The sequence below is a fragment of the Rhinatrema bivittatum genome, chromosome 2 (genome assembly GCF_901001135.1).
Source record: "Rhinatrema bivittatum chromosome 2, aRhiBiv1.1, whole genome shotgun sequence".
Taxonomy (NCBI): Eukaryota; Metazoa; Chordata; class Amphibia; order Gymnophiona; family Rhinatrematidae; genus Rhinatrema; species Rhinatrema bivittatum.
In genome coordinates, this window is record NC_042616.1 from 709444114 (window position 1) to 709469796 (window position 25683).

At 42.3% G+C, this 25683-nt stretch overlaps 1 protein-coding gene across 1 annotated transcript in view; it reads left to right on the forward strand.

Moving 5' to 3' along the window:
• Positions 1 to 25683, forward strand: part of LOC115085554 (neural-cadherin-like) — a 256917-nt gene that overhangs the window by 78237 nt on the left and 152997 nt on the right. The window contains 1 exon segment of the mRNA XM_029591722.1: positions 2656 to 2850. Within this exon segment, the coding sequence (XP_029447582.1) occupies positions 2656 to 2850 (195 nt within the window).

Sequence of the window (25683 nt, forward strand, 5' to 3'; positions counted from 1 at the left end):
TCTCTCTAATCAAAAGGATGGCTCATGAGGAAGATTGTGGGAAATGGTTCTGCTGTGCAGTGCAGAATGTGGTCCCCTAATTCAGGGGCCTGCTTTCCCAAGACATCAGCATCGTGCTTGATGGATAATAAAATAATCTGCCAGAAAGAGTGCTGCCAATGCAGAGAGACTTAAAAATAAGCTTTATGCTGTTCCCTTAGTCTCCACTTCCCTTTCTCTCTTATGGAAAATGTGAGGTGAGCACTGAGGAGAGGCGCTTTAAATTTTCTCCTGCCCTGCTTTTCAGCCAGCTCTCATCAAGGAACCATCCTGTGCACCCCAGTGACTTCCTTCTCTTCTCCGCAAGGTGCTGAGAGGTACAGAGTCTCCTGTGGTTCTGTCTGCCCACCTCAGCCCATATTCAACTCCCTCCCCAAAAAAGCAAGGGCCACAGCCAGGAATGGAACCCAAGCTTCCTGCAGAGGATATCGGGGGGGGCATCAAGCTTCTCGGGCTCCATTTTATCAGATCAAATGTCTGTTGGTGTTGGTAAAGCAGAATGAAAAGGGAAGAAGGTAGAAGCAATTCTGCCTAATCCCCTCTGTCCTGCTCGGCAGTCTCGGGCTGGACGTCCCTGTACTTCAGTGCCCTGCTGCTGACCGCTGCAGTAGGGGTAGGAGGGTCTCTGTAAGTGTAAGTGTGTGTTTGTGTATGTGTGTGTGTGTGAGTGTATGTGTGTGTGTGTGTGTGTGTGTGTGTGTGAATGTGTGTGCACCATGGGGTAAGGGTGGGTGGAGAGGAGAAGCTCTGCGATATTGGTCGGTGGGGGCGGGGGAATGGAAGGAGGGTCTCTGCAATGTGAGAAGGCTGTGGAGGATGTACCCTGACCTGGACGTCCCTGTACTTCAGTGCCCTGCTGCTGACCGCTGCAGTAGGGGTAGGAGGGTCTGTGTAAGTGTGTGTGTGTGTGTGTGTGTGAGTGAATGTGTGTATGTGACTGTGTGTGTGTGAGTGTGTGTATGTGACTGTGTGTGTGTGAGTGTGTGTGTGTGTGCACCATGGGGTAAGGGTGGGTGGAGAGGAGAAGCTCTGCGATGTTGGTGGGTGGGGGCGGGGGAATGGAAGAAGGGTCTCTACGATGCGAGAAGGCTGTGGAGGATGTACTCTGACCTGGACCCTCACACTGGAACAAAAGTATGCGGCTGAACTGTCAGCAGCCTTTCAGCGCAGGGACTTTTCTGCCATTCTTTATAGCTTATAGTGATGGTTAGAAGTTTTTAGTTAGTTTTTTAATCCTATAGGAGACATTGTGGTGATGATTTTTTTTTTTTTTTTTTTTTTTTTTAATTTTATCAGAGGATAAAACAAAGTGGACATGTTCATTTCTAAGTGTTTTCCTAACTTGCATTTGTTTGGCCAGTTGTTTTCATACTGCTTCGGCACGTGAGGTGGTAGGGTTTGTGAAGAAGTAAAGCTCGTGAATAAGTGTGTGGCCCTGCTTGTGGAGAAAGGCGATGGCACGGAAGGGAAAAGGCTGGCTGCTGTAAGGTGCCACACTTTGGGTATTCTGCAGTGTATGGGAAAGAGTTTGTCTCAGGTTTTCAGTTAGACTCGAAGATGCTTATGCTAAAATCAAGCTTCAGAAGTGAAGCTGCTTCTTGAGAAAAGATTTGTTTATTTATGTATTTATTTGTATGCTTTTATATACCGAAGTTTAGCGAAAGGCCTTCACTCCGGTTTACAGGTATAACAACAGTTTACAAAAAGATCAACGTTTACATTCATAACTGTGGGAGGTGGCGTAGGCCTTCACTCCGAAGAACAATTAGGTTTATAAGAACAGACATGAGGATTAGAAAGTAACTGTGGGAGGTGCTAAAACCAGAGACAAATGAATCTTCAAACTGTGTATGTTAATGCAGTCGGGTATTGTCATGGTATTTATGTCATCTAGCGTTAGTGGTTTCACCACGTGGTGATATCTCGTGATTTTTATAATTTACAATAGTGTGACATCAGTTGGACGTAATAGGCTCAACTGAGTATGGTGCAGGTATACAAGCTGGGTGGTGATTGAGGTGGTGATTGAAGTGGTTGATGTTAGTAAAGTGCTTAACGGGAATTGTATTTTATATATGAATTGTATTTTATTTTTATTGTCTCATGGCTAGATAGCAAAAAGTTCTGAAAGTGATAGTTCCATCAAGTGACTGGCACTCATCCCAGATGAGCCCCATTGTCTCCATGTGCCATTGTGTTCAGGAGAAGACATGAAGCAGGCCGGTGCAAGGGGATTGGGTGTCCTATGCACCTTCGGCTTGCGCCCCCCCCCCCCCCGGTCGTGCCGCCACCCCCGGCCCCGACTCAGACTCCTACCTCGTTCTCGGTTTTCTGGGCCACAAGCAGGTTGGGCGCTGCTTGCGGCCCGCTGAATCTCCACTCCTCTTTGCCACCACCACTCGAAGATCCACATGGCTCGTGCCTCCTAACGGTCGGCGCTCTAGGCCTAGTGCTTCCGCCAACCCTGAAGAGAAGCGATGTTTGCTTTGGGTGCAAGTGCCTGTGTCTCCATTCACCGTACAGGCGCGGGCACACCTAAATAGAATGAGAATAGAACTGAATACGCCTCCGTCGTTGAAGACCTGTGTGTGATTCCATGTTGTTATTTGGTTTCAGGTGGTGACTGGTATTTGTGCCGCCTGACACTTGTGGTCCCGAGGGAGGAGAGCCTGGAGTGGACAATGTATCCCTTCCCCTACTTGGCCCGCGTAGATCCAGGAGCGCAGAAGGGCAGTGCTGTCTACCGACTGGGAGCCCGCTCCTACAGCGAGGACAGCTCCAGCAGTGGCATAGAATACCTGCTCATAGAAGGTAAGGAAGCAGTGTTCAGAAACTCAGATGGAAACATTGCTGTAACAGCCCCTCATTCCCCACATCCTCTTCCCCAAACTGAGGTGTTCGGTTTTCCCAGAACTCCCCTGTAGGAGGAGTAAAAATGTTAGAATCCCCGTTACTAGCAGTCTGCAGAGGGTCGGTGTGAGGGAGGAGGCACTAGGAATCTCAACTCTGATCTTGTTCACTGTTTTTCCCCTCTACATTTAAGTTTTAAAGCCTAATTTGCAGCATGGCGTCCGCCTGCCTGGGCGGTGAGGGAGGAAGAGGGTTCTCCTGCCAAAATGTCTAAGGCCTTAACCGAGAAGCAAAAGAGATTTATTCACGTTTAAAGGATCCCGAATCTTTTACATTCAAAAGCACATCTTCCACTGGCAAACCTGGTGATTATCCCCACTTTGGAATGGTATCTGCCCCGCCCCTGTCACGGACTAAAGAATAAGCAGTGAAAGAAGTAGATTCTCCCAGACTGCACAATAAGGGATGGCCACAATAGGAAGCTGCCTGCTGCCACCAGTTAGAAAAAACATAACTCATAAAGAGATTTCTTGTTTCCTTTAATACACCGATGAGAAAACATTTGTGAATCCCCTAGGATGTCTATATCCTAACACAGTTTATACTCAGAACATGATTAGTCCTAATTTAAACTTTGATAAAAGAGATAATCCAGACTAAATAACTTGAACCAAAAGGATATATTTTGATTTATTCAACAAAAGATTCAACGATAAGTATCCTTACGTGATAAAGTATGTGAACCCTTCATTCAGTAAACTGGTGGCAATATCTTCTGCTAAATGTTTCCTGCAACTTTTGATCAGTTTCCCACGTCACCGCAGGCCCGGCGCAACCAGATGTGCATACCGTGCATTTGCACGGGGCAGCACACCTGGGGGAGGCGGCGAGCCGGTGGCAGCAAGAGAGGCCACGGAGCCAAAGAAGGAGATGAGCGCCGGTGACCTGCAGTCTAACCCGCCGGTAGCCGTCAGAGAGGCCCATTTTCCATTTGCGTGTGCGTTCGTGCCTATGCCCAGCTTCTGCTCTCCCCCCCCCCCCCCCCCCCCTGCAATCAGGAAGGCCAGTGGGCTGTGGTGGAGCTCATCCCACCACGGCCCGAAGACAAGAGAAGGCCATCTGAATATGAGTGAGTGACTGGGAGCCTGTGTGTGTATGAGAACCTGTGTGTTTGTGCATGACTGTGTGTCTGTGAGAGCCTATGGGCCGGATTTTAAAAGCCCTACGCGCGTCGGGCCTTTTTTATAAAGGCCCAGCGATGCGCATAAAGCCCCGAGACGCGTCTAAGTCCCGGGGCTTTACTAAAGGGGAGGAGGCAGGGTGGGGTGGTCTGGTGTGGGGGTGGGGCCAGAGCCCTCCGACACACAGTGGCCATTGCTGCTGTGTTGGAGGATCGCGTGCCAGCAGGCTGCTGGCGCATGCAACCTGCGCCTGCCTCCAGGCAGGTTCAAAAGCTTTGTTAAGACTTTTGGGGGGCTTAGAGTAGGGCTGGGGGGGGGAAAGGTTGGGAAGGTTAGGTTAGGGGGAAGGGAAAGGGAGAAGCCCGCGCACTGGTGTGCACCTACTTGCGTCCTGACCCTGATTTTATAACTTGCGCGTGCCTGTGCATGCAAGTTATAAAATCGGGTGTACATGTGTGTGCGCTGGGTAGCGCGCGTACATCTGAAATCTACCACTATGTGTGTGTATGTGGGTGCCTGTGTGATGGCGTGTGCCTGTGAATGTGTATGTGTGAGAGCCTGTGTGTATGTTTGTGTGCCTGTGAGAACCCATGTGTCACACACTAACTGGTTTGAAATATTTATTCTTTTTATGAGTATGACTTTACTATTATGATTAATGTTTTATATGTCTTGATTTTATTTAATGTTTTATGAAGAATGATAATGTCTCTATTTTTCCATTATTGCTTTGCTTATAGAGGCTGACTTGTTGTGGGCTCCAGTTCAGTTCTTCTCAGCACATTTCTGTTTATACTTTCTGATCTCTTTATTCTATATTCGATGAGGGTCTGTCTGTGTTATGCATATGTGACTGAGGTAAGGTATTTGCTGGCATGTAATTTCTGTGTAGGAATCTATAGCAGCTTGGTTTCCTAATAAGTTTTATTGGTGTTCTAGGGCCTGGTATAATATATGCAGTGATACCTTTTCATAGATAAGGTTGTTAGGGTTGTTTTGGTATGAGAGGTTTACTATATTTTAATGGCAATTGCGTTCGTTCATGATTTTCTGAGGTCCAAGCTCACACCCAATACGCATTACAAAAGGTCTAATTCCATAGGAGTTCCAAGTGTCTTTTTTGGGGAGTTTTCTGGTTGACACCACAGGAGTGCATGTAAATATAATATGCATGTTGTGTTATTTTTGCCTCAGAAGAATGTACTTTTGAATGTTTTTTCATGTAAAATTTATTATAAATGCATAATTTAATTGTCTGTGTCTAAAAAGGATGTGGGTGTGTGCAGTGGCGTGTGTGCAAGGCTGTATGGTTTGCCTAGGTTACCTGATACCCTTCCCTATTCATGGGTTCTGGGATGGAGGGCGCTTGTAAGTTTTTAAGAATATAAGAAATTGCCATACTGGGTCAGACCAAGGATCCATCAAGCCCAGCATCCTGTTTCCACAGTGGCCAATCCGGGCTACAAGTATCTGGCAAGTACCCAAAAACTAAATAGATCCTAAGCTACTGATGCTAGTAATAGCAGTGGCTATTTTCTAAGTCAGCTTGATTAATGGCAGGTAATGGACTTCTCCAAGAACTTATCCAAACCTTTTTTAAATCCAGCTACACTAACTGCACTAACCACATCCCCTGGCAACAAATTGCAGAGTTTAATTGTGCTGTTGGGTTTGTGGCATTGTGGACCCTTGGTTGCAATGGAGATGATTCCGCCCACGGGGAGGGGCCCCGTGGGGAACCACTGCGATAGGCTGAACTCAGATAGCAGACACAGTATGGATAGAGGCTTTATTGTACTGCTGTAGATAGATGGTGATATCAGGAAGGTTAGGTACTGATCCAAGAAGTGCCAGTATGTTCAACAAGCTCAGATGTGAAGTCTCACCCAGATGTTACGATAGGCAGATGCCCGCAGTGCGGATAACATCGAGGCTGGTGGGTGGAGCTGGAACACCGGATCGTAGAGGTACTCACAGGAATGATGGCGTCTTCCTGGTGGTGGAAAGTTGGGACCGAAGGTCCGTGGTGCTGGATATAATGGCTGGTGGGCCCTCAAGGAGCGAGTACCCGATAGTCCGATATCCTGAAATGTAGAAGAGAGAGAAAGACCCCCGAGGAGCAGTTGTCTTAGCTAGAGAGGGCCCCGAAGGGTAGTTGGAAGCAAGAGACCCCCGAGGAGCGGGTATCTGAAGCTTCTACAGGAGCGAGGCCCTTGGAGTGGAAGCAGCATCTAAGCATGCAGCTTAGAGTGTCAGAGTAGCTAAAACCGAAGTCCTTGCTAACTCAAGGTGGTAGCGGAAGTGGAGGCTAGATATACCCGGAGGTACTGACCTCATGCGGTGGGGCCGCCCCCGAGGTACTGACGTCATGCGGTGGGGCCGCCCCCGAGGTTCCCGCCATGGCGTGTATTTGAGCGTAGGAAATGTGTGCGCTCACGCCCTAGGAGGCCACGGGAGTGAGCATGGCGGATGGGGATGCCCATGCTGGTTTGGAAACGCCGAGACCCTCTGCATTCGGCACCAGAGGCAGCCATCTTGCCCAAAGAGAATGAAAGAGGAGAAAAAGAGGTAAGGCAGAGTGGTCGCAGCCGTCTGCTACCGATGGACGCAACATGTGCGTTGAGTGAAAAAGAATTTTCTCTGATTAGTTTTAAATGTGCTACATGCTAACTTCATGGAGTGCCCCCTAGTCCTATTCTCTGAAAGAGTAAATAACTGATTCACATTTACCTGTTCTAGACCTCTCATGATTTTAAAGACCTCTATCATATCCCCCCTCAGCAGTTTCTCCTCCAAGCTGAACAACCCTAACCTCATTAGTCTTTCTTCATAAAGGAGCAGTTCTATCCCCTTTATCATTTTGGTCACCCTTCTCTGTTCCTTCTATTTCGCAACTATAACTATGTTGAGATGTGGCAACCAGAACTATACACAGTTCTCCAGGTGTGGTCTCACCATGGAGCGATACAGAGGCATTATGACATCTTCCGTTTTATTCACCATTCTCTTCCTAATAATTCCTAACATTCTGTTTGCTTTTTTGACTGCCACAGCACACTGAGCCGACTATTTCAAAATATTATCCACTATGATGCCTAAATCTTTCCTGGGCGGTAGCTCCTCATATGGAACCTAACAGCGTGTAATTACAGCACGGGTTATTTTTTAAATATATATAATTGTATATATATATATATATATATTTATATATAATTCCAATTCAGTGCACGCCAACACATTAAGAGAAACAGTTGTTGAAAAGGAAAGAGTCAGAGCTATTAAGCTTGTCGTAGAATTTGAGAAAGAGCCGTTCAGAGTTGGGAGACCGGTTAAGTGCAAAGTAGAATCGCTGTACAGGCGAGCAGTGAGATTTCCAAGAAATATGTACTTTTTATGAATAAGGTAGTTCCATGGAGGAAAATGGTTGTTTCTTCTGTTTAAAGTTTCGAGGCAATTAAGAGCTTGTTGAAGTAGTCAAAACTTCAGAAATAGATTAGATTTTGTCCCGCAGAAGTAAGCAGGGAGTGTTCAAGAACTGGTATTACCGACTTTTGAGGTGCTCTGTTCAAGAAGATCATTCCCCTGAGGAAGCCATTTGGCAAAACAAGGGCCTTGTTGGGACATTGGTAATAAATCAGAAGAACACCAACTTCATCTTACGATGAATGAAAGGGGATAGAATTGGCAGTGTTAAAGACGAACACCAGTTTCGTTTCTTGATAGCTAGAGAACAATACTATAGCCACCGGTTAAGAGAGAGATCATCTTGAAAACAAAAAAGATATAGTTGCGATGGAGAAGGTACAGAGAAGGGCAACCAAAATGATAAAGGGGATGGAACAGCTCCCCTATGAGGAAAGGCTGAAGAGGTTAGGGCTGTTCAGCTTGGAGAAGAGACGGCTGAGGGGGGGATATGATAGAGGTCTTTAAGATCATGAGAGGTCTTGAACGAGTAGATGTGACTCGGTTATTTACACTTTCGAATAATAGAAGGACTACGGGGCATTTCATGAAGTTAGCAAGAAGCACATTTAAGACTAATCGGAGAAAATTCTTTTTCACTCAACGCACAATAAAGCTCTGGAATTTATTGCCAGAGGATTTGGTTAGTGCAGTTAGTGTAGCTGGGTTCAAAAAAGGTTTGGATAAGAACATAAGAAGAACATAAGAAAATGCCATACTGGGTCAGACCAAGGGTCCATCAAGCCCAGCATTCTGTTTCCAACAGTGGCCAATCCAGGCCATAAGAACCTGGCAAGTACCCCAAAAACTAAGTCTATTCCATGTAACCATTGCTAATGGCAGTGGCTATTCTCTAAGTGAACTTAATAGCAGGTAATGGACTTCTCCTCCAAGAACTTATCCAATCCTTTTTTAAACACAGCTATACTAACTGTACGAACCACATTCTCTGGCAACAAATTCCAGAGTTTAATTGTGCGTTGAGTAAAAAAGAACTTTCTTCGATTAGTTTTAAATGTGCCCCATGCTAACTTCATGGAGTGTCCCCTAGTCTTTCTACTATCCGAAAGAGTAAATAACCGATTCACATCTACCCGTTCTAGACCTCTCATGATTTTAAACACCTCTATCATATCCCCCCTCAGTCGTCTCTTCTCCAAGCTGAAAAGTCCTAACCTCTTTAGTCTTTCCTCATAGGGGAGTTGTTCCATTCCCCTTATTTTGGTAGCCCTTCTCTGTACCTTCTCCATCGCAATTATATCTTTTTTGAGATGCGGCGACCAGAATTGTACACAGTATTCAAGGTGCGGTCTCACCATGGAGCGATACAGAGGCATTATGACATTTTCCGTTTTATTCATCATTCCTTTTCTAATAATTCCCAACATTCTGTTTGCTTTTTTGACTGCCGCAGCACACTGAACCGACGATTTCAATGTGTTATCCACTATGACACCTAGATCTCTTTCTTGGGTTGTAGCACCTAATATGGAACCCAACATCGTGTAATTATAGCATGGGTTATTTTTCCCTATATGCATCACCTTGCACTTATCCACATTAAATTTCATCTGCCATTTGGATGCCCAATTTTCCAGTCTCACAAGGTCTTCCTGCAATTTATCACAATCTGCTTGTGATTTAACTATTCTGAACAATTTTGTGTCATCTGCAAATTTGATTATCTCACTCGTCGTATTTCTTTCCAGATCATTTATAAATATATTGAACAGTAAGGGTCCCAATACAGATCCCTGAGGCACTCCACTGTCCACGCCCTTCCACTGAGAAAATTGCCCATTTAATCCTACTCTCTGTTTCCTGTCTTTTAGCCAGTTTGCAATCCACGAAAGGACATCGCCACCTATCCCATGACTTTTTACTTTTCCTAGAAGCCTCTCATGAGGAACTTTGTCAAACGCCTTCTGAAAATCCAAGTATACTATATCTACCGGTTCACCTTTATCCACATGTTTATTAACTCCTTCAAAAAAGTGAAGCAGATTTGTGAGGCAAGACTTGCCCTGGGTAAAACCATGCTGACTTTGTTCCATTAAACCATGTCTTTCTATATGTTCTGTGATTTTGATGTTTAGAACACTTTCCACTATTTTTCCTGGCACTGAAGTCAGGCTAACCGGTCTGTAGTTTCCCGGATCGCCCCTGGAGCCCTTTTTAAATATTGGGGTTACATTTGCTATCCTCCAGTCTTCAGGTACAATGGATGATTTTAATGATAAGTTACAAATTTTTACTAATAGGTCTGAAATTCCATTTTTTAGTTCCTTCAGAACTCTGGGGTGTATACCATCCGGTCCAGGTGATTTACTACTCTTCAGTTTGTCAATCAGGCCTACCACATCTTCTAGGTTCACCGTGATTTGATTCAGTCCATCTGAATCATTACCCATGAAAACCTTCTCCATTACGGGTACCTCCCCAACATCCTCTTCAGTAAACACTGAAGCAAAGAAATCATTTAATCTTTCCGCGATGGCCTTATCTTCTCTAAGTGCCCCTTTATCCCCTCGATCATCTAACGGTCCAACTGACTCCCTCACAGGCTTTCTGCTTCGGATATATTTAAAAACGTTTTTACTGTGACTTTTTGCCTCTACAGCCAACTTCTTTTCAAATTCTCTCTTAGCCTGTCTTATCAATGTCTTACATTTAACTTGCCAATGTTTATGCTTTATCCTGTTTTCTTCTGTTGGATCCTTCTTCCAATTTTTGAATGAAGATCTTTTGGCTAAAATAGCTTCTTTCACCTCCCCTTTTAACCATGCCGGTAATCGTTTTGCCTTCTTTCCACCTTTCTTAATGTGTGGAATACATCTGGACTGTGCTTCTAGAATGGTATTTTTTAACAATGACCACGCCTCTTGGACATTTTTTACTTTTGTAGCTGCTCCTTTCAGTTTTTTTCTAACAATTTTTCTCATTTTATCAAAGTTTCCCTTTTGAAAGTTTAGCACGAGAGCCTTGGATTTGCACACTGTTCCTTTTCAAGTCATTAAATCAAATTTGATCATATTATGATCACTATTGCCAAGCGGCCCCACCACCGTTACCTCTCTCACCAAGTCCTGTGCTCCACTGAGAATTAGATCTAAAATTGCTCCCTCTCTCGTCGGTTCCTGAACCAATTGCTCCATAAAGCTATCATTTATTCCATCCAGGAACGTTATCTCTCTAGCGTGACCCGATGATACATTTACCCAGTCTATATACATACATGATACATTTACATACATGATACATTTACCCAGTCTATATAATATAATACATTTACCCAGTCTATATAAGTTCTTGGAGGAGAAGTCCATTAATGGCTATTAATCAATTTTACTTAGGGAATAGCCACTGCTATTAATTGCATCAGTAGCATGGGATCTTCTTAGTGTTTGGGTAATTGCCAGGTTCTTGTGGCCTGGTTTTGGCCTCTGTTGGAAACAGGATGCTGGGCTTGATGGACCCTTGGTCTGACCCAGCATGGCAATTTCTTATGTTCTTATGTAGGATCATTCACTAAAGCTTTATTGCATGCGTTAGGGCCATATTGCATGCGAAAAGGGTCTTTTCGCATGCAATATAATGCAAATTAGGGGGAGGGGAGGAGTTGAGGTGGGGGAGGGAGGAGTTGGTGGTGTCTTCGCTGCCGGCGAAAAGATTATCAATTTTATCGTCAGCAGTAGCGCACCGAATAGCACCACCTTTCACAGTGGTGCTATTCAGTGCGAAAGCCGGCAGCGAAGACATTGCAGTGGTGAGAAGGCTGTGGGCTTCGCAGACCCGCCCACCCCCCCCCTTCGCTCCCCGCCCCTCATTTTTGCTGGATTCATCATTCAGCGGTGAATGATGAATCCAGGCCATAGTTTGAATATACTTTGTTATTTTGATGTGGTTTAAAATAACAACATTGTTCAGTTCAATTCGAAAAAAGGAGGTGAATGTCTACAGTTCTAATTGTTTGATTGATCAAGTGTGTATTATGAATGTAGTTATGTATGGGGTGAATGGGTTGGTTGTATTTCTACAAAGTAATGATTGAAGAGTTTTTAGGTAAATTTAATAACACTTTTTGTATTAAAAAAAGATTGATGAATACAATGTACATTGTATAATGAGATATAGAATTGTTTATTGTTGTGTAATAATTTTTGATAATACCTTTTTGTAATAAATGACTTTTGTGATAAGAGTGTTCAATATAATTATGCAGAGCCTTTTATAATGTATTAAGTGCTTATATCCCACTCTCATTAGAGTGTTTTTGGTATAAATAAATTATATATATAAATTATCTATTTATACATTTTTAAAAATATAAATTGCAGGACAGAGCTGGGCTTTATTTGATGGTCCCGGGACAGATACTGAATGAATTGGTGGGAGGAGGACAGCACAGTAATTTTTTGCACAGGGTAGCAAAAAAGCTAGCACCAGCCCTGCATCACTGTTGGGGAATTTTGGCCCATTCTACCATAAAGAGCTATTTCACCTCTGTGACATTTGAGGGCTTCCTTGCATGAACAGGTTGCTCCAGGTCTTCCACAATAAGGGTTTAGGTTGGGACTTTGATTTGGCCAATCCAAAACATGAAATCTCTTCCTCTTCAGCTATTCTGTAGGCCATTTACTTTAATGTTTAAGTTGTCTTGCTGTATGGACCCAGTTTCCAGCTCAGCTTCAGCTCATGGACAGTAGAATTTCCTAATATGGAACCTAACATCATGTATTATAGCAAAGGTTAATGTTCCCTATTTGCATCACCTTGCACTTGTCCACATTAAATTTAATCTGTCATTTGGATGCCCAATCTTCCAGCCTCACAATATCCTCCTGCAGTTTATCACGATCCGTTTGAGATTTAACTACTCTGCATAATTTTGTGTCATCCGCAAATTTGATCATCTCACTCATTTCCAGATCATTTATAAATATATTAAAAAGCACCGGTCCAAGTACAGATTCCTGAGGCACACCATTGTTTACCTTTTTCCACTGTGAAAACAGACTATTTAATTCTACTCTCTGTTTCCTGTCTTTTAACCAGTGTGCACTTCACAAAAGGATATCATCTCCTATCCTGTGACTTTTTAATTTTCTTAGAAGCCTCTCATGAGAGACTTTGTCGAATGTGTTCTAAAAATCCAAATACACCACATCTACTGGTTCAGTTTTGTCCATGTTTATTCACCCCTTTTAAATAAATGTAGGAGATTTGTGAGGCAAGACTTCCTTCGGGTAAATCCATGCTGGCTGTGTCCCATTAAACCATGTCTATCTAAATGTTCTGTGATTTTATTTATAACAGTTTCTACCATTTTTCCCGGCACTGAAATCAAGCTTGTCTATAGTTTCCTGGTTCACCCCTGGAGCCCTTTTTAATTATCGGGGTTATGTTGGTCACCTTCCAGTCTTCAGGTACAATGGAAGATTTTAATGTTACGTTAAAAATTAATTGTAATAGGTCTGAAATTTCATTTTTGAGTTCTTTCAGAACTCCTGTGGTGTATACCATCAGTCGAGGTGATTTACTACTCTTCAGTTTGTCAGTCTGGCATATTACATCTTCCAGGTTCACAATGATTTGGTTTAGTTCATCTGAATCGTCTCCGGAATGGGTATCACCCCAACATCCTCTTCAGTAAACACTGAAGCAAAGAATTTGTTTAGTCTTTCTGCGATGTCCTTATCTTTCCGAAGTGCCCCTTTAACCCCTCGATCATCTAATGGTCCAGCCGACTCCCTCTTGGGTTTTCTGCTTCGGATATATTTTTTAAAGTTTTTATTATGAGTTTTTGCCTCTATGGCCAACTTCTTTTCAAATTCTCTTAGCCTGTCTTATCAATCTCTTACATTTAACTTGCCAGTGCTTATGCTTTATTTTATTTTCTTCTGATTGATTACTCTTCCATTTTTTGAATGAAGATCTTTTGGCTAAAATAGCCTCTTTCACCTCACTTTTTAACCATGCCGGCAATAGTTTGGCCTTCCACCTTCCATAATACGTGGAATACATCTGGACTGCACTTCTAAGATGGTATTTTTTAACATTGTCAAAAAACCAAGGAAAAAGATAAATCAAAAAAATTTTTATCACAAAATTGTGCTCAAAAAATTTTTATAGAATAAGACTGACTGTATCGGCAAGCCTGACGACACCCCTTGAATAATTTAACAGGGGTTGTCCGGACTTCTCGTCATGTACAGTCGGCCTTTTTCAATTAAATTTTTTCAATTTTTTCAATAATTTTTGTTTTAAATAATTTTTTATATAAATGTTGCTTAAAAAATGTTTTTTAAGTGTTTTTTAAGTCCAGGGCAATTGTATCCAGTTATCTCAATTCAAAGACACAATTGTTTCATTGTTTCCATTCGACTCAGTCCAAAAAAATTATTATTTTCAAAGCCAAAGAGTGTAATTTTCAATGAACAAAGGACAAGAATATTTTTTAAATAACCTCGACACCCGGCCGATGTTTCGCTACTGCTTCATCAGGAGCGTGACATTATTTACTTCCAATGTCTCCCGAATACCAACGGGAGACATTGGAAGTAAATAATGTCACGCTCCTGATGAAGCAGTAGCGAAACATCGGCCGGGTGTCGAGGTTATTTAAAAAATATTCTTGTCCTTTGTTCATTGAAAATTACACTCTTTGGCTTTGAAAATAATAATTTTTTTGGACTGAGTCGAATGGAAACAATGAAACAATTGTGTCTTTGAATTGAGATAACTGGATACAATTGCCCTGGACTTAAAAAACACTTAAAAAACATTTTTTAAGCAACATTTATATAAAAAATTATTTAAAACAAAAATTATTGAAAAAATTGAAAAAATTTAATTGAAAAAGGCCGACTGTACATGACGAGAAGTCCGGACAACCCCTGTTAAATTATTCAAGGGGTGTCGTCAGGCTTGCCGATACAGTCAGTCTTATTCTATAAAAAATTTTTGAGCACAATTTTGTGATAAAAATTTTTTTGATTTATCTTTTTCCTTGGTTTTTTGATGATTAATTGAATGGAAAATTACTAGCTCTCTTTGCATTTTTTAACATTGTCCATGCTGTTGCACACTCTTAACCTTTATAGTTGCACCTTTCAGTATTTCTTTAAACTATTTTTCTCATTTTATCAAAGTTTCCCTTTTGAAAGTTTAGAGCTAGAGCCATGAATTTACTTATTGCCTCCCTTCAGTCATTAATTCAAATTTGATCATGTTATGATCACTATTGTCTCACCAAATCCTGTACTCCACTGAGAATTAGATCTAAAATTGCTCCCTCTCTTGTTGATTCCTGAACTGATTGCTCCATTAAACTGTCATTTAATCCATCCAGGAGCTTTCTCTCTAGCATGTCCTGATGTTACATTTACCCAGACAATATTGGGGTAATTGAAATCTACATCTTAGTCAAGGGCTGTTTTTGAATGATAGTAAAGAGTCTATTTTTGACATACTCTGAGGACAGAGTACAATTTTATATTAATATACAAATACATTTTTTAAAAAAACAGTTTTTTGAATTAAAAGGATTTTTTGGAAGGTGAATGATTATAAGACCGGTTGGTTTCTCTTGAAGTTATACAACGTCAGGCTTGCTGACACCTTCTATTAAGGCTAGACCTAAAACATATTTTTGGTTTCCACTTTTTTTGTGGTAATTGAAAATCTCCCATTTATTACTGAACTACCACTTTGGTTAGCTTCCAAAATTTCTCTTAATATTTCACTGTCCATCTCATTATTTTGGCCAGGTGCACGCTATACTCTTTCCCAACACACAAGGGATTTCTACCCATAAAGATTCAGTTGTGCATTTAGTTTCTTGTAGGATCTTTGACCTGTTGGATATATGCCAACCCGGACATAAAGCGCCACTCTACCACCTAATTGCTCCTCTCTATCATTGCTGTATAATTTGTACCCTGGAATAATAGTGTCCCATTGGTTATCCTCCTTCCACCATGTCTCAGACTTAATTGGCATCACAATGTCGTCATTCACTACTATTCACGTTATCTCTCCCATCTTACTTCTTAGACTTCTGGCATTAACATATAAACATTGCAAAGTGTGCTTTTTGTTTGTATTAACATTCTGCTTTTCAGTTGACAGGGATACTCATGGACTACTTTTCTTATTATTGAAACCTCTCTATTGGGATGCCCTAATGCTTAATTACTATCCTTTGAAGATACCTCCCTCTGAACCATGCGTTTCTGGGTGACTGTCATCTTTCTCCTTCTAGCTTAAAAGCTTTATCACCTTTTTAAAGGTTAGTGCCAGCAGTCTGATTCCACCCTGGTTGAGATAGAACCCATCCCTTCAGAAAAGACTCCCCTTCCCCAAAAGGTTCCCTAATTCCTTACAAAACTGAATCCCGCTTCCTTGCACCATTGTCTCATCCATTCATTGAGACTCCGGAGCTCTGCCTGCCTCTGGGGACTTGTGCGTGGAACAGGGAGCATTTCAGAGAATGCTACCTTGGAGGTTATGGATTTCAGCTTTCTACCTAAGAGCCTAAATTTGGCTTCCAGAATTTCCCTCCCACATTTTCCTATGTTGTTGGTGTCCACATGTATCACGACAACCAGCTCCTCCCCAGCACTGTCTAAAATCCTATCTAGGTGACGTGTGAGGTCCACCACCTTCACACCAAGTAGGCATGTTACCAGGCAGTCCTCACACCCAGCAGCCACCCAGCTATCTATATTCCTAATAATCAAATCACCAACTATGACGGCCAACCTAACCCTTCCCTCCTGGGCCCTGGGAGACACATCCTTGGTGCGAGAGGACAATGCATCACCTAGATACTCACCAATGAACATCATTTCCATTCATTTTTTTTCCCGACGATTGACACATGAACCCTCACATCAGCCACACTGAGAGGGGCCTACAGATCTTTGGATGTTAGTTTGGGGTTTGCTTTTGGAGTGATCTTGGCAGGATGACCACTTCTGGGTAGAATCATTGTAGTCTTCATAATTTTCCATTTGTAGACTATCTGACTGCCCTGTGCAAACAATTACTGTGCTGCCCCCGTCCTCATTTTTTTGGGGTTTTTTTTAATACAGAATACCCCATCTCAATTAAACATGCAGAACACAGACTCACTCTCACAAAATTCAGAATAAAAGAGACTATAAACTATAAAAGAAACTGAACCAGAAACCGCAAACCGCAACAAGCCAGACTCTGCATGCAGTGCAGCAATGGAGAAACAGAAACATCACCAGTCCTCAAATCATTCATCAAACAATAAAATTAAGGAATATAAGTCAATCATATTAGTAAAACCATACTTGGAAATATTCTTTTTATAATGATCTAAGGAATAGAATAACATCCAATAATTAAGAGCTCATACAAAATTTTTAAAAAGCCCATGTCGACCTCGAAGGAAAAATGCCTTACCAGCACCAGAAAGAGAACCTCCCCAGGATCTCTCCCAGCCCTATGGAACCAGCTACCTCCCCACGCTACAGTCCACAAAAATGGAGAAATCAGCTAGAGAATCAAACTTGGATATGCACAGACCGCTGAATAACACATTTTAAAGGTCTTTCTTAACAAGGGGTGAAAACATAAACCATGCAATCGTATGACACTAAATTATAAACACAGGTCTACTATTCTCTCTGTGATTATTTTGTATACATTGTTTTGTTTTTACAGTGAATCACCTTGAACACTCTCTCATAATCAATCAAATCAAAAATATATCAAATACTCTGCTTTAATCATCAGAACACCTCAGTGTCCCAGGACCCTACTCGGGTCCATTTTTTGAAAGAGCTCTTCAGTTGTTTTCCTTCAGGGGAGTGCTTAAGGAAAAAAGCTGAAGAGCTCTTTCAAAACATGGACCCGTGTTGAGGTTCTGGGACATTGAGCTTTTCTGCTGATTAAAGCCGAGTATTTGATATTTTTTTGATTTAATTATGAGAGTATTTAAGATGATTCACTGTAAAAAAAAAAATAAAAATAAATAAATAAAAATCAATACAAAAAATTCACACATCAAATGTTGGACCTCTGATCGATTATAATTAATGTACTGTATTCACAAATCGCCTGTCTTTGCTTGAAATGCTAAACAGTCACTTAACCCTTCTTTTTTTCCAATTTCCAAATATCAGAGCACTCATTTCTTGAAATGCCAAACATTTGTTAGACTGAAGAAATATTTCAGCACTCTGTGACAAGACATTGAGAATAGCCATACAGATAGCAGCATGGTTCAGCTGTTATGAATCTCTGAAAGTTCAGTAATTGGATGAAGATAACTGCAGATGTAATAGAAGTTGTGGCTACTATTGAATAGCATGGACTAGCAGTGGATGGGAAATAGAAAGTGGTGAGAGAGTGATGCTTTTGTAGAGGACACAGGAGAGCTACTAGTTTGTCAAGAGCCTTTTTCCATTTGAAAATCTCATAGGAAATGAGTCAGTCCCAGGATTCTTTGAGTCAAGGGACCAATAGGAAGAGGAGAGAGAACATCAAGGAACAGATCCAATAAGGAGCTCAGAAACATTCAATCACTAACCAATCAGGAAAAGAGCTCCTCACTCTGCAGAGACTCTAAGCTGAGCAATATCATAAGGTGTCTCAGGGTGGCAGTGAAAAAAGAAATATTTACATATGCTGCGGAGGAGAGCAATTAAGGATATCATATTGTGTATAAACCATTGTATGGGTTAAGTTTTCACCTCTTGTTATGATGGTCCTTTAAAATTTATTATTTAACTGTCAGTGCATGTCCATCGAGAAATTCTCAATAGTTGTTTGTCTACCACCCAACATCAATCTAGCTCCAGAATTCCTAACTTTCAGGAAGCTACTGAAAACTTGCTTCTCAGAAGCAGGAATTAGCCCGCATCTGTAATTTGAACCCCCTGACAATGAACCCTCTGATCATGAATTGCTGCTTCCGCCAAAATATATTGTAATTACCCTAAACAGACCAAATGCAACCAGGCATTATCTCAGTTGTAAGTACCTCCCTTGATGTATGTCACTCATTGAACTTACAGCTCGTTTATATCTCCTGCATAGTCATTGGATTTTCCATATTTGCATAGTTTGTCATTTTCTTAGTGTATTTATTTATTGTACTAATATTTCTGTAACTTTCTAACTTTCTGTACCACACTTTATCTACTGTATTTGACTTTTCCTACTCTATTTATTGTATTTTATATCTGTTGTAGTCCCCCCAACCTGTAGTAACATGCTTTGCCTTTCTAGTTGGATAAGCATGATTATAAATAAATGTTGATGATGGCTGAAGAGATATGACTTGCAAGAACTGGCCCTGTTCCCCTCCTCATTCCTATGTTTCTTCCTCTGGTGTCATTGTTCACATCTGGAAAAGGGCTGGAGGGATACTACTGAGCGTGCCCCCATGGCTGATGTTGCAATGGAGTGTGGCCAGAAATGAAAAACAGTTGCTCATAGTCAAGACCCCTTATTGCCAAATAATTAATCTCCCTCCATAGAGTCTGCTCTCAGCTGAAGAATCTTTCATCTTTAGTATTTTTGTATTTAAAACATTATTTTATTATTAATAGAATGTAAAGAAAAGAAATGACTGGAGATTGCTCAAAATCAGACACCAATTCTGCATTAAGCAGGTATGAGATACTGTCTCACTTCTCCCCTTCGTCTGGACCACAGGATGTATTGCAGAAAGCAACAAATTCCAGTTCTCCCAATGCTTTTTCTTATTCGCCACATGACCTGACTTTGTGGCTTCCACCTTCTCTCAAGTTGTCCATTGGCCCTTGGCAGAGTAGGGAGGTGTTGTTCATGTGCTCCTCTGTAGTAGTGCTTTGTAGGGTTGCAAACTTTTTTTATTTCCTTCAACAAGAGGAGAACAGTGGGCAAATGCAGCTTCTCACTCACTGTGACTAGTACAAGGTATCCTCATCACAGGACATTGTGAAAGGACATATGACTGCGTTAAAGCTCCTCCTTTCTACAGTAGGCTTCAGAGACCTGTGACTGAGTGTGACAGGTTTTTTCTGCTCTGCTTTCTCAGATAAAGTTATTGGAAGTCAAAGGTCCGGTCTATGGAACATTAGTACCTGGTAGTGCTGTTAAAATGTTCAGTTGTAGTAGTAATAGTATTTGGTTACAAAATCAAAGGTGTTTTTGCTGTGCTCCCCAGAGCTGATATGTCGGGGGAAAATGATGTACTTCCTGGACTTGAAACTGGGGTCTGCTTAGTCTGAGGCGGGGATGCCTTGTGCAAGGAGTCACAGAATAGCTCAGAGAAGGCCAACCTTAGACTAAAGTTAGCTTCGTTTATAGACCCGCCCCCGAGGATCTGGATTGGTCCTTAGGGGATTCAAAAGCAGTGCAGGGAGACCTGGGCGGTGTTCCCAGCATTTAGCCAGCAGAGAAGCCAAAAGAAAGCATGAGATCCTGGAAGACACCTGTGAGTTCTTGTCTTGATGTGTTTTGAAGATATGCTCTGCTACTACGTCTTAAAGTCTTGTGCCTTATTTATTTATTTTATTTATTTAACACTTTTTTTATACCGACCTTCATAGTAATAACCATATCGGATCGGTTTACATAGAACAAGGGTATAACTGAAGCAATAAATAAAGTAATTAACAATAGAGGTGAATAAGGCAAAGTTACATTTAACAAGGAGTAAAAACTTGGAAGCTTAAATAGCTGGAAGAAAGGTAAAGGCAGGAGGTAATTATAACATAATACAATAAAGAATATGGGTTAAAGCTTAAGCCTTGTCTGTAACCAGAAGTCTTGCACATTGTGCACTACCACAAGAGGAGTTACTGTGTAAAGACCTGGACTTTAACCCTGGACTGGAAATTAGCCTTGCCCACCTGTGAGTTATTGTTAAGTTTGCCTGCAGTACAAGTCAGGAAATATGTTTCTAAAGAAAACCAGCATTTGATAATTAATCCCTGCTTTGTGCGCTGCAGAAGTTTTCAGCCTGACATGATGTTTTATTAATACTACCAAACTGCATGTTAAAATGAGGTGTTTTGGATTCATGTACACAGATGTGGCATTGTAATTCTGAGGATACTAATTGGGACTGGTCTATTGCAGGTGGGTCACTCCCTTTTGCAGGGAGCCATCGTAATTCTGGAAAGTGGAAGTAATATGCATGTAACTGCAATATTTTTTAATGCTTATTGACTTTTGAGCTTCTTAAAAAAAATCCATTTTAACTGCATTGCTCCAAAATGTGCTATAGTAGGGGGAAAAGAATTTGTCAGTACTCTTTATCCCCTGCCACTCTTTTCTGCCAAAAAGAACTTTAAATAAACAAAATGCAAACAAAAATAATATGTGAAATATTTAAGCCCCAGTAAAGAGGGTGTCACTGCCCAGATTGTGGTGCTAGATTGCACCCCTCAGCTGCTGGCTCAGTTTGCTTTGTTTCTAAAGTCACAGAGATGGCTAAAACATTCTGCTCCTCTTCTGTTTTCCTCAGTTGCTGATCCAGAGGCATCTGTTAGGCTACTGCAGCCTTCATCAAACAGCCTGATGGGATTTTCTCTGGTTTACACCCATTCATGATGAATTGGTTAAATAAGACACTTCAGGTGCATCCAGAGTGTTTTATGCAAAATCTATCCATCAAGACTGGCACTTTCACAAACAGGAAAAAGTCTTCTACTGCCGTACCTATTGTATGTTAAGATGATCAGAACTCCAGAGGTCATTTCCACCTCTTCATGATGAAAGAGTGAGAGATTCTATAGGGTGGATCCTTTTACCAGATTCTCTGCTTTAGATTCTTCTGTTTTCAGATTCTGATGATTGGGGGTCAGCAGGAAGTTTCTCGTTTTGCTTAATGAATCAGATACTGGAGTGCTACACATTGCTATGCTTATTGTCCTTGATTTGTCCATCCTCTTTTTGAGAAGACGTCACTTTTCAGTATCTCACTTCAAAGGAATGGAGTTAACCCAATAAGAAGTTGCATGTACTAGAGGTTTTTCAGAGAATCTTCAGGGTACCTAGAAAGATCAAAGAGCTTTGGATTTTGCTTCCCAGACTCGATTTGGTCATTACTGACCTGTCTAGACAGCTAGCCAGCCCAGCTGAAGAGATCTTCAGGACTCCGCTGACATAACAGAGACAGCTTTATGAAATGCCTGGTATTCTACTCCGGCTAGTTAATTTCTCAGCATACACTCTATAGCAGTGATTAGATGATTATATTCTCTGTGTGAAGAAGGATCACAAAGGAGCAAGTATCATCCCAAGATGCTTATACCTCTTGCATATGGTGCAAATTTTCCGACAGCTAGGTGTCTGGCTACAGGTGTTAACATAAGAACATGTCTGTGTTGCTGTCAGATATGTAATTTGGTTATGATGGAATAAATATATATATACTCTTAGTACACATAGGGGCGGATTTTAAGAGCCCTCCGCGCCGGTAGGCCTATTTTACATAGGCCTACCGGCGCGCGCAGAGCCCCGGGACTGGCGTAAGTCCCGGGGTTTTCCGAGGGGGGTGTGTCGGGGGCGGGCCCGATCCGCGCGGCGTTTTCAAGGCGGGACGTAGCGTTTCGGGGGTGGGTCCGAGGGCGTGGTTACGGCCTGGGCGGTCCGGGGGCGTGGCCGCGCCCTCCGGACCCGCCCCCAGGTTGCGTCCCGGCGCGCGGGATTTACGTCTCCCTCCGGGAGGTGTAAATCCCCCGACAAAGGTAAGGGGGGGGTTTAGACAGGGCCGGGGGGGTGGGTTAGGTAGGGGAAGGGAGGGGAAGGTGAGGGGAGGGCAAAAGAAAGTTCCCTCTGAGGCCGCTCCGATTTCGGAGCGGCCTCGGAGGGAACGGAGGTAGGCTGCACGGCTCGGCGCGCGCCGGCTATACGGAATCGGTAGCCTTGCGCGTGCCGATCCAGGATTTTAGCGGATATGCGCGTATCTACTAAAATCCAGCGTACTTTTGTTGGCGCCTGATGCGCCAACAAAAGTACGCCAAATCGCGCTTTTTGAAAATCTACCCGATATTGTGTACACAACCAGGGAGATACTAGAGAAGGGAATCTACTCAGTAAGCAACTGATAACCCCCTAGAGAAAGAGAAAAGAAGAGGGGAAAACTACAGGTCCCCAGTATGAGGTGAAAATAAAGGACTTTGAGGGGTAGAGCCTCTTAAAAAAAAAAATGGGTGAGTAAAAACTCCATGAGCGCACCCACACACACACACACACACACACACCTGTGTCTGAGAGAGATTTAAGAGGAAGATAGCTCTTTTGGAGAAAGCAGATAGTGAGAAGCTTCATTTGTGTATACTTTTGAACTGTATTTGCTTAGAAAAAAAATGTTTCAGCTGGCTAAAAACGACTAAAATAAATACTTTCAATTGAGCTTGTGAACTATTTTAGGTGGAGTCCAAGGCTATCTGGAGCTCTCAGACTATGGAGACCAAGGGAGTTATTTTTTATCACGTGATGCTCCTGATGTATCCTGGAGAAGGGGCCCATCCAACTTTCTGACCTGTGAGGGTTCCCACAGTTGCCCAAGCATGTCATCTAGGAAAGAGAAAAAAGATGAAAGACTATAAAGGGGTAAAAAACAAATACCGGTACTTCAAAATAGAATCCTTGCCAACATACTGAAAGCAATTACGCTAGGGAATATTTTGTGTTCCTCAGATTAACAAGATGTTCATTTACATATCCTGATAGCAAAGTCTCACCAAAGATAAAAACATAGCATAAAATGGAAGATGATGACCATAATGGCCACTTAGTTTGTTTAGTTTCCTTCCTGTTATAATACCGTAGACCTTATTTCATCTCTGACTTTCCGATCAGTGTTTGACAACTAGGAAACTCTGCTTATCTTGAGTTTTTTTGAATTCTGCTAATGTGTTTTGCCACCTCCATTGGAAGGCTATTTAATGGCATCTGTTACCTTTTCTTTAAAATCATTCCCTAATGTTACTCCTGATTCTAAACCTTTAAGTCTCATGTTAAGACTCGTTGTTCTAGAACTTCCTTTAGCCTGAACAATGCTTGCTCGTGCGACCCCTGTCTGGGTTCTCTAGAAAAGTGCTCTTCAGTAAAATGTAGAATCTTTAAGTAGAGGGAGCTTCACGGGAAGTTCAGGAGATGTGAGCTAAAGGAATGTTAGGAGGTTCCTTCCTCCAAAGAGACTATGTTCGGTATGGAATATAAAAGTGCCTTCATTGGGGGAGAGCTTTGTGAATTTTGAGAAGATTCTTTTGAGAGGAGGATGTCTGGTGCGGAGCTCAGGGAGGGCTTCCCCAGCGTGTTGTCTGTCCTTGGGACTGGTCTGCTAGAGAGACCTGTTAAATCTCTCGGATAAGTTGCACCGTTCATGTAGCGGGAGCTGTCCCTTAGTCCATGGGGCAACAATCCCTGTTCTGGAAGAGTCCACTGCCAGTTTGGGGAAAGAGAAAGGGGAGAGGTTCCCCCTGTCTGTTTTGGGGGGGCTGAGGAAGGACAGGCCCTGAGGTGGATTGTTGGAGAATTCTGCTAACTGGTGGCTCAACATGCATAAAAGAAGAATGAACTGACCAAGAAGTTGCATCTACTGTTTTTGTGAGTGGGACTATTTGCTGTTTGTTTTTTTTTTCTGTTTCCAATGAACTTTTATTTTGGGACTTTAAAATAAATTGTTTTCTCTGTTTTGGAATATAGTCCAGGTGTGGACAGTTGTTTTTGTGTGCAAGTCTCCCCTTGGGGCCCCATAGCTCTTGCTATTCCCCAGCGGAAAGAACCCTGTACTGTAGCTGCAGAAAGATTTTTTTCCCCACCCCTGCAGTTGCTGAAGGTAACCCTTGGTGAAGCGGGGGTGGGGGGAGGTTGTACTTATTTTATTTGCACTATTAGTATCTTTTAAGTAATTTGAGTGTCTTTATCATATTCCTCCTCTCATTTCCTGTAGGGCAGAGGTCCCTAAATTGGTCCTCATGTCCTGCAGGCCAGTCTGGACTTCTGGATTTCCACAATGAATATGCATGAGATATATTTGCATGAAATCCTGAAAACCAGACTGGTTTGCAATCCTCAAGGGCTAAATTTTAGGACCCTTGCTCTAGCATACAAGTCTTATTTCATAGGGATTTTAGTGTTCTGCATCATTTTGACAGCTCATCTCTGCGCCACCTCTGCTCTGTCTGCATCCTTTTGAAAATATGGCCTCTGCAATTAGGAACAATATGCCAGATGTGATCTGCCCATTGAGCTGTACAGACGCATTATTACCTCGTTTATCCTATTAGTGTAAGTCACTTTAGCAGCTCTATCAAGAAGTATGGTGGGATAGAGCAACCAGTAATACTAGAAATCTATTATTACTCTGGTATACTATATAAACACAAAACAAAATAGAATCTATGGTAGCCAGCTCCACAAAAACACACATGATTTTGCCGAGCCACCAAACGAATAGGTTGTGTCTCACCCCCTTAATTGGTTGCCTGCTTTGGCCAGAAGTGAAGATCACAGGAGCACAATTGTTTGAATCCAGTCATCATCTGTTGCTGCTGCTGCTGCTGCTGATGCTACTGTACTCTCTGTTGCATTTTCTCACACATGCATTATTATATCCCTTTGCTGCATAGGTGAACTGTTTAGTTTGTGTCTGGCCAAATTGTTATTATCTTTCTAATTAGCAGTAGAAGCCCTCTAATTCATCACTTGACTAGTCCAGTTCAGTAGTCTGGTGTCTGCAGGCTATGAGGAATATCCATCTCTGCCTGAAAACCATCTCATTGGCAGCCAAGAAGGGGAAGAGACCTGCAAAGTCACCAGTGGATTCCATCTGACTAGTGGCCAAGAAGAGGAAGAGAACCGCTAGACCACCAGTGGTCCTCTTCCCACTGGTGGCTGAAGAACGAAGGAAGAGCCAGTTCTCTTGCTTCTTCTCAGTGCTGGCATGTGCATGCAGCTAACAAGTGCTCTTTGCTGATTTTGCGATGCATGAGAGCAGCATAGAGGAAGAGCTTGCTCCGCAAGATTTGATTAGCACAGGGGCCGGCACACAAGGAGGAGTAGCAGAATGGCTCCAGATGGTATGTTTGTGTGAGTGAATGCTAGGAGCCTGATTGGAGTGTGGGAGTGTGGTGTGTGTGAATGAGAGCCTGACTGTGGCATGTGTGAATGG